Below are 9935 nucleotides of genomic sequence, written 5' to 3' on the forward strand. Positions count from 1 at the left end.
GTGTCCTAATTTTGAGACACAAACACTTTAAAATGTATGTTCGATTCCACTGATGGAACATTTCGGGTTCACCGTGAGGAAAAAAAAAGTGCTCTGCTTAGTCTTTAAGGAGGGCTGATGTGACTTAGTGTTCAAGTTTTTGGGGGATTTTGCCAACTTGACAGTCGCTGGATATCTCGAAGGCTGAATGTCTGATGGAGTCGCCAACTGGTCAGGGAGCCGCGAATGAACCCGGGAGCAGATTCTCCTCTCCTTATCCTCTCTCTGCTCCTCTGAACCCAGTTCAGTTATGCATCTATTTGTCTGGAGCTGGCACACAAATAGCTAATAGTTATCAGAATATACATACACCCAGGCTTTTCAGAATATGTAACCATGTAGGCCCGGCTGAACCACAATGAGAGCAGGCGGATACATGTTTTCGCTTTAGAAAAATAATCCTCGCTCCCCACGCAACCTAATCCATCCGCTCTCTCACAATGCCTTTCCTTCACGTCCTTGTTCTTTCAAGCGCAAACACAATGTGGGCCGCTTAAATCATGTCACCCCTTGCGTGACCCCCCCACCCCCCGTCGCCGATCACACCACAACGACTGCAAGACTCCCAATTTACAAGACAGGAGGTTGTGCGGCGATCTGACGACATCTAAAGTCGTGCAGCGTGGCCGAGGCTTTACCAGAAGAAACTTAAGTTTGACTGGCGCAACGCTGGGATTTAGTCTCGTAATTCCGGAGTCTACATACTGTGATCGTTGGATGTTTCAGTGTGGAAGTATGACTCAAGAAAACCCTGAAATATTCTGATGTGCAGATGATCGAAAAGGGAAACCGTTGTGTTTAAATTCTTCTGTCCGTCTGAAAAGCCTTGAAAAGAAGGCAAGATGGGACTTTTTTACAGCTAATACAAGGAGTTTTTGATTTATCATACATAAGGAAACGAGACCAGCGGCGAGAAGATTTACTATTTCTATTCAGTTTCTTCTTAACGTGTGCCACTGCGCAGACTGGAAGTGCCTGTGTTTACATCTTCCAAGGCAAAGTCAATGAGTAGCATGTTAAAAAGAAGCACAAGATTTTTCTGTAGATCATTTTATCTTTCAAACAATAGAGCATGAAAATATTTAGTAGCACGCACCCAAAACAAAAGAAGGAACTTAAGTAATCGGCATCATACGAGGACATAACCTGCTGTGTGGTACTGAAGACACTACAGCTCTATATTCGTATTTTTTCCATGGCTTCAGTAATGATGATGAGGATGTTTTTGGTCCCCAGATGACGGTGAAGAAGACCCTGTCGGAGTTCAGGCGCACTCACCACGACAACTGGCAGGAGCACCGGCAGTGCTTCACCGACGACCAGCTGCTGGTGCTCACGGACCTGCTGGTGTCACCCTGTTACTACGCCTAGACGGCGAGCTGCCTTTGCTGGGTCCTCCACAGACTGACTGACCAGAACCTTAGAGAGTAATTACACCTTGTGAATGTGTTGGGACCTCAGGTCCTCCGTGCAGCCTGTTTAAAAACGACGTCTGATGTTGTTGCAGCAGCCCTGCCGCTGGAGCCTCCCCATGCCAAAGTTGGCCTTCAGTAAACCCAGTAGGAAAGCAGTCCTGGGCAGAACGGTTTCAAATATTTATCTTACTTGGCGTGTTTGTTTTTGCCCCCGCCAAGCAGCTCAACAGCCCCAAAGGTGGCCACTTTACTTTAGAGACAACAACCTTTCACTGCTTTTTTTTTTTTTTAGGTTGTTGTCGTAGATGTTCAGCCTCGTGATTTTTCCCATATCTGCCAGAAATCTATTTACTAAATACATATATATTATAATATTATGATATTATAATGTTAATTCTATTGTATTTATATATAGTATTAAAACATATGTAATATGTAGAATGTATTTTCAAATAAATGTAAATTAATAGTGTGAAACACTATAAAATGTAATGATAATTCTACAGTTATAATGTGAACCAGCATTTCATGTAAAGCAATAATGTTTCTAACACTGTATAATACAATATAATATAATATAGAAGACATGCGACTCAAGTCATTTGGTCCAAATCTCAAGCAAGAGCCTTTTTTTTTTCCCTTTACCTGCACTATCCGCTCTTTATGAGGAGAAAAGACGAGGTATTGGTTCCTGTCAGTGTCGTAGTCAAGACCACCTAAACCGAGACCAAGTCATGACCGAGACCAGAGTGTATCGAGACCGGGACAGGTCTGAAAGGTTTATGTTCATATAAAACACCCAGAGAGCACAAATGAAAATCCCTCTTAACTAACAAAAGTGTTGAAGAAGGCGAATTTCATGCGTCAGTGATTTCACTTCTTTTCTGTTATACAAGCCTGAAGGAGCTGGATTCGTCTCTGCAGGTCTTGAACAGTCTTTGAAATCGAGAGACTTTGGTCAGAAACTGAGACAAGATCGAGACCGACGAAGACCAACTTTCAAGTACCTCCTTGATAATGATGTTACTAGCCAGAATATTTAGCCCGTTCAAAAAGTACAATGAATTCAATCTGTATTATATTTACTGATTATCAATCAGTTAGACTAAGAAAAGAATCTCTCATCATGACTTTTCAACAGAAAAATATTGGGGGGGGGGACAAAAAAGCTTAACTGAAACTATAAAATGAGCGCAGTCAAGTTAAGAGTCTTTAAAGGAGCAGTATGTAAGACCTGTCAAAGTCACTAGCTCCTGCTAACTGTAGATGCCCTCAGGCCCCCAGGCCACGGCTAGCTGGTTAGCATGCTTACTTAAGTAGATACCTCTGCAGCACAATACATAGAAATGTCAAAACTGCTATTAATTCACATTCTATTGATTATTTTTGTTAATTTTGGAATGTTTTCAGCTAAAATTTGTACGTATTACCTCTTTAACTTTAAAGTCTGAGTTGAGTCTCAAGTCATTTTATCTTGCAAGTCATCAAAACAGTGACTCCAGTCCACCTGTCTGATATATAAACACTTTGCTATTTATACGACTATTGTTATTGATATGAATTGATATATGCATATACACACCTATATTATGTGATGAAATGTATAACATGCTGTAACATAATTTTATCATGTTCCTGTACAACTCACTTTAATAGCTCGACACTGAGATTTTACTGTTGATTCCTGTTGAATAAAGTCGCAGCATCGTTTCTAAATAGAGATGTGTTTATTTAAGAGTGTGCGGCATGTCGTGTGCGTTTGCTCGGTTTGACTGATCGTGTAAAAAAAACTTTAAAAACCCTGCATGTATCTGCATACATCTATATCACATCACATGGCAGATTATGCTCAGAGCTCAGATCCATCAGACGTGTCGGCCTAGACAGATGTTTCAGTTATATAGATGCTGCCACAAACACTGCTACATGGATGCACCGTGTATCTGTGTATGTTAAAGTAAGACATTCACAGATAGAGCTGTCACCGTTTCTACCCTGCATTATTTTTCTGATGCCGTGCTGTCGACTTTGATATGTTCGCTGTGCTGAGACACATGCTGGCAGACTGACAAGAGGAAGCGGAGCTGGTAGGTACAGTCAGATAAACAAGTCTGGTCCCTGAAGGGGTAGTGTGATTACAGTAAGAGGACGGTGAGACCTGCTCTGAAATCTGCTTTTCTTATCTGGAAAAAATAGATGGAGGGTATTTACCAAAGCTGCATTATCTGGCCAGACAACCAACAGTGGAAAGAATTATAATAATGTCTTCTGAAAATACGTCTCTGTGCAAGACTGATGATGCCGCTGAACCGAAGGTTCAAGTTCTGTTTTAGAGACTTTAAAAAAAAGACCTGTATCATAAGTTATCAGCTAAACCTTGTTCTCCTTTTTGAAACAATTTGAATAGTAGCCCAATAAAATCAAGAAGAGGGGAGGGAATTAGTCAAAAGATTTTTTTTTTTTCTTTTTTTTTTACAACACATGGACAGGTATCGGTAACCACGGCTAAATGCAAACATCAGCATGCCAACATGCTCATAATTAAAACGTTAAGAGGCTGATATTTAGCACATGTTCGCCATCTTCACCATAATTTTCCATGTTGGCATGTAGCATCTGCTAATTGGCATTTAGCACAAAGTACAGATGATGACGCTTTAAGGAAAAATTTAAAATGTTCAATATTCATACGTGTGTTTTCATTGAGTCACATGAAACTGAGAATTGTTGTGTTTCATTACCATAAAATGAGCCTTTTATACATACGAAAGTCTGCTTTGTTGCACTCCCACATGTCTACGGTAGCCCAGAAGGGACAAACCAAAGACTGACTGACTGACTGACTAGAAAGGGCCTCTCATGCTGTTATGGCCACCATAGGTTTTTCTACATGCCTGGAAGACGAGGGTGAGTGGAGGGATATTGAGGTTGTTAAACCTCAGCCCCAGATGCCACGACATCCTAAAAGAACGTCTGAAACAACGTTTGCACCAGACAGTCCAGTAGATGTACAGTTGTGATATTTCACTTGATAACTGAAAACTTTCCTGGGGGGGCAGAGATAAAGTTACAGAGGATCAGTCAAGTCAGGAGGATGCAACCTCAGGGGAACATGAATGTCACCCTGTATTTTATGCAAATCTATTAAACTGTTGTAGAGATTTGGATCAGAAAATGCCAAATCAACTGCCGGTAACCGCTAGCGTAGCCAAAACAAATGAGTAATGTGAACCATGTAAACAAGATACTTGTATGTTATTTATCAGCAAAGGTGACGCCATCCTAACCTCATCAAACTCTTCTCTGAGTTTTACTCTTACAGGCCCTGAAAACAAAATGTTTCCACCAGGAGTTTGTGCTGATAAACACAATGTCACATCCACGCACCAATCAGGATATAGAATCAAATGTTGTTCTCTAATATCGCCTGCAAACACGATGTTCATCATACAGTATCTGCTCAAACCGCGCCCACGCAACACCAGTGAGGCAAGTTTTTAAGCATTACATTACATTTTTTTGCTCCAAGTGCTGCATATTTAGTCATGAATATTTCATGTTATACAGGAATAATCAATATTTGAAAACAACTATTCAGGGGGCTTCACAAGTGCCAAAACTGGTCTGAGTTCCAACTTTTTAACAATTTGATCGTACTGGAAATGTTGCGTGGGCCCTACACTTCACTTCAGCTGTGAGAGCAGTACTCACACTTCAACCATGTTTTAACATTGATGGAAAAAACAGACCACACTCATCTGTGAATGCAGATATATTCAGTCGGAATAAAGTGTTTATTTGTTTAAGACATTCTTCTTTTGTGCTGCTAAATGTTGAACAGGCGGTAAATCTACAAGTTTATCCAGAAGCAGCTTCTCAAAATATTAGTTTAGATTAAATCAGGTTAGATTCCAGTTACAGTTCCTTTATGTATTTGTCATTTGTTCAGATTTTGAAGCAGCTTTAAATACATATAATACGCAGTGTAATGTGTTTCTTATCATGTGACACTAACGGATAAAAACAGACCATATCGACGTATTCTTCTGCACTAGACAATTATTCTGATTGGCCGCAAGTGAAGCTTAAACCCTGAGATAATTACACAAATCCATCCTGGTATATATCATTGATCAAGTCATCTGAATTATAATCAACCCGTTTGAGTGTGTGAGTGTTTGTGCCCATTCTGCAGTCTTTCCCTCACTAAAGTTTCTAGAGAGAAGAGGTGTGCGTCTGAGTCCTCAGGCAGAATCGTCCTTACAGCATCAGCCAGCTCAAACAGGTACTCTGTGTTCTGCCCGCTCTGACCGGTGGAGCTGACAATCTGGTTGGCTATCTCTTCCAGAGGGGCGGGGCCGAGGTAGTCCGGATTGTCGTGAGAGCCGATGTAGAGCAGCGTCTGGTTGGGCGGGGGGGCGAGTGGTGGACGGGGGTAAAAGGTCACCGTGATGGCCTGGTAACCACCTTTTTCTCGGTAGTCGAGGTAGGTCTTCACTTCCTGCTCCCGGCCCGTCGGCAGCTTGTAGGCGACGCCCCAAACGCACCCCTGAGATGAACACGTGACAGAAGGAAAACAGAGAGTCAGTGTTGTAAAAAGTACCAAAAAGCCACTGTAAAGTACTCCACAATAGTTCTTCAACATTGGAAAAACGGGCAAACATCACTTGCCATGTAGTTCCCTCAGTTGCATTATGAGTTTATTAGCCTCTTAATTACACCCAATAATACAATTAGAAGTAACAAGGTGGGTGAATTATGACCCTCAGGTGCTGATAATCTGTCGTTAACGTGTCAGTAAAATGTGATTTTTGTTTGCCTCTGTTCCGAGCACAATCTGTCTCCAAATAAGAACGTCACATTCACAGCTACTAGTCAAATTTAATTAATCTCATAAAGATAAGACACCAATCTGTTAATAATGATATATCTTCTTCTTATTTCAGCACACCCGGCTGCTGAAATGTATCTATCGTCCTCTATATATAAAATATTCATGTATTGATACATTTATTTAGTTGAATGAACAATCAAAAACTCTTCCAGTCCCAGGGTCGGTATTTTCTGCTATTGTCTGCATCATGTTATTGTAAACTGAATAAACTGGGACATCAACAAGACGTCACCTTGGGCTCGAGGAAAGTAGGTTAGCCATTTTTCACCATTTTCTGACATTTTATAGATGAAAATAATAGACGGTAAAAGTAAATGGCAAAGCAAAAGACAATTAGGTTAATCGTGAGTTGCAGCTCCATTACAAAGTAATGATTGGTAACCTGAGGACATGTCTTACCTCAGGATCCTCCACCAGTGTCACGACGCGGCCGGGCTGTAAAGGACACAGACAGAAGGAACAAATACAGTTTACCTTTATTGTACACTTCACACATGAACCAATGACATTTTTCAATGTAATTACTAAAGACATCCTTTAAACGATCGTAAACAGGAATGTTTTTCGTCAATTAGATGACAGCATTTACAACGAGAAGTCGCAGTAACCCCGACTGTTTAAAAACTAAAGATACCAAGTGATACTGTTTGGAGTGCTTGACAAACTAAAACAAAATGTTGGGAAATCAAATTAAAACCGGCTAACTATTTTTCATTTAAGGTACAATTAACTTCTCTTCTGGCGCACCTAAACAAAAGAAAAAGCATCAGTGTAAATACATAATGCCCCTTTAAGACTTCCCCTCACTCAGGGGCTGGGTACAACCTAGAAGAAGCAACATCAGATAAAAATGTGAACATGACTGATTAAACTGAATAGACAAACTGAACTTAAAGGACAACACAATTTGACAGTGTTTTACTTTGTAGATGTGTGGCGGACCCTGCCACCTTTCTAGCTTCAAACAGTGTTCTGGTGAACTTATTTTCCAGCTTGTTTACTCACGTATGGATAAGATCAATAGTTCTGAGCTCGAATTATCACCTCATTAATATTATGGATATTACAATTCTGAGTTTTTCATGTTTTCTCCAAAACTACACAGTGCCCCTTTAAACCACTGCAGTTACACATTTGACATGACAGCCCTGTCAACATTGCATCAGTTATTATGAGTATGTGAGAGGAACTAGCTAGCTGCCACACGGGTCCGTAAACCCGGTAACCTGTACCCACCTTGCCCGGTACTCCCCGGTGGTCGGTACTTCCCTGCCAGAACCGACGACTGAAGCCTTTAATGTAGCCTATTCGCTTCTCCTCATATGGAAAATCCACTTTCCATATCAGGGACCCGTAGCCGAACACCCACATGACAAGACGTTAAACTAAGGGCACCGTGACGACACAAGGACGGTTGGAGCCGGACTGACTGGGTTCAGTCTGACAGGTATCTTATTTTACAGCGACGAGTCGTGACATTGTAATGACTGGTGTGTGGTAACACCTTTAAGTGTCGGTACCTAATATAGCCCGTTCGGATGAAGGTTCTGCACCGGGGAGATATTGTCAAATCATCCAGATTACGGAAATATGGCTACTTCCGTTTAACGACTTTCAGAATAAACCGCAAGTGCCAAACACGTGGCGCATATTTTGATAACTTTTGCTATTTCGAGGGGTTTTAGACATCCAATCACTATATAAAATATCCTTTTTAATATATTCTAATTTAAGATCTTATGTCCTATGACTATAGGCATGCCTTTAAAACCTCCCTGCTTTTATTTTGAAAGCAACACGCCAATCCGGGTGTTTTAAGGCTTTTTAAATCTAGTTAATCAAAAATGGTCAAAGCAAGATATCAACCTGGCATCCATATATGAAGGAGTCACTTTTAGTTTGATCAAAGTAATATTTTAACATTAATCTTTATTTTCATTGCAGTAAGATTGTTGGGTACTTTAAACAACACTGGCTGTTTATAGGATTTTTGAATGTTTGTACACTTTATCAGATTTTTATTACAGTTTGTTTTGTTTACGATAAGTTTAACACTTTCAATTTATGTTAAAGCTAGAAATATTCAAACCAGACACTAAGAGTTGTTTTCCTCTTTGAACTCGTTATATTCTTGAAGTTCACATTTAAATCAATAATAATACATTCATGAAAATACAATGACGAAATAAAGGGCCATTATGTAGTTTTAGAGAAGAAATTTGTATTCAGAATTTGAATGCTTTCAATATTAATAAGGTAATAATACAAACTCAGAAATATTCATTTTTTTTCCATAACTGAATAAACAGTCTGTTTGTAATGTCACTAAATTAATTTCATTCATGTAAATTCTATTAATCTAAATGACTTGTTGATTTAGGTGTCCCAAGATTAGGTGTCCTAGATTTTCTCAATATGCTCAAATAAATTCATTTTCAATGCATGTCTACATGTGCTTTTGTACAAGCATGAACTAGGACAAGTCACACATGAAATATGGGTTTCCATCCTGACACCAGGGGGTGCTGACTTTCTATTTCCCTCAGCGCGTCATTGTGTGTTCCCCCAAATAACGTGCTCCTCATGTATGCCGTGCGAGCACTGATTCAGAACCAAACAAAGTGGACAGCAACAGTCTGGCCTGTAATGTCAGCTCCAAGAACAGCAGCCGTGCTCATTCCCCTGCCTCTGAGAGAGGCTAGTCAGCAGACCCTTTATGTAACTTACCAGCCTCGAGTTTAGAGCGGCTGATCTGTGGCCGAGATCCACAACTGGCCCGGAAAATGCTGCCTAGGAAACATCTGCTGCGAAGAAACCCTTGTTCCAAGCAGAAACTGGTGCAGTGGACCGGCCTAAAGGTCGGGTGAATCTGTGTAAATGTGTGAGAATGAAACCCAGAACAAGTTCTCTTTCATTTCTTATGTGTGACCTAAATTACTGTCATAACACTTTCTGTAATTTAAAGCAGGTTGCTGTGTAAATGCAGCAGTTTCCAAGAGTTTGTGTTCCCTCCTGTGCGTATAATGAGTTATTTTTATCAACCGTAAACCTCTACAGGGCTACACAGACGTGTGCTTACCGTCTAAATCCCACTCCAAATATCTTAAACCAAATTCACACACTGTTGTCGTCTCATTCATATGTGGATCAACACAACAAAAAGCTTACAAACTGTCATGTTGGCCCACCTTTTATGCAGCATTTGTCTTTGACAGGGAGAGATTTCTCTGGGAAAATCTTCCCTGCTGTTTCCTCTATGTATATTTTATTACGGTGACAAAAAGTGTTAACATTTAGGGAAGTATAAACAGTCCCCTGTACGGCCTGTTGAGAAAAGAATCAGTTTTCTTTACGACGAAGAATGTGTTTTATTTGCTCTCACTGGGTTAATGTGGCAAAATTTGTTATCGCTTGTTTGGAAGATTGAAAACAAAGATGTTACGGTAAATACGGAGATAACTCAAGAGGAATGGAAGTGAATATAATCTACTGGGGAAATACTGTGCTCTCCTATCCACTTCTATAACAGTATTTTCTTTTCTTTTTTAAACTAGTCTGTGGCTTTCGACTCTGATGCAGACCAGAAG

At 40.3% G+C, this 9935-nt stretch overlaps 2 protein-coding genes across 2 annotated transcripts in view; one reads left to right on the forward strand and one right to left on the reverse strand.

Moving 5' to 3' along the window:
* The window catches only part of LOC119010329 (proteasome activator complex subunit 4B-like), a 40837-nt gene extending 39427 nt beyond the window's left edge, over positions 1-1410 (forward strand). Inside the window, exon 47 of the mRNA XM_037082398.1 lies at positions 1276-1410. Coding sequence (XP_036938293.1) covers positions 1276-1410 — 135 coding nt within the window. The remainder of the gene's footprint in view (positions 1-1275) is intronic.
* A 3805-nt stretch (positions 1411-5215) lies between these two features.
* Positions 5216-7937, reverse strand: chac2 (ChaC, cation transport regulator homolog 2 (E. coli)). Its single transcript, XM_037082601.1, has 3 exons — positions 7585-7937; positions 6748-6783; positions 5216-6003 (listed from the first exon to the last, which is right to left on the reverse strand). Exons 1-3 carry the CDS (start codon positions 7717-7719, stop codon positions 5608-5610), a joined length of 567 nt encoding a protein of 188 aa, XP_036938496.1. The 5' UTR covers positions 7720-7937; the 3' UTR covers positions 5216-5607.
* Between the last annotated feature and the right edge of the window lie 1998 nt (positions 7938-9935).

This window comes from Acanthopagrus latus, chromosome 20, assembly GCF_904848185.1.
Source record: "Acanthopagrus latus isolate v.2019 chromosome 20, fAcaLat1.1, whole genome shotgun sequence".
In the NCBI taxonomy this organism is placed as follows: Eukaryota; Metazoa; Chordata; class Actinopteri; order Spariformes; family Sparidae; genus Acanthopagrus; species Acanthopagrus latus.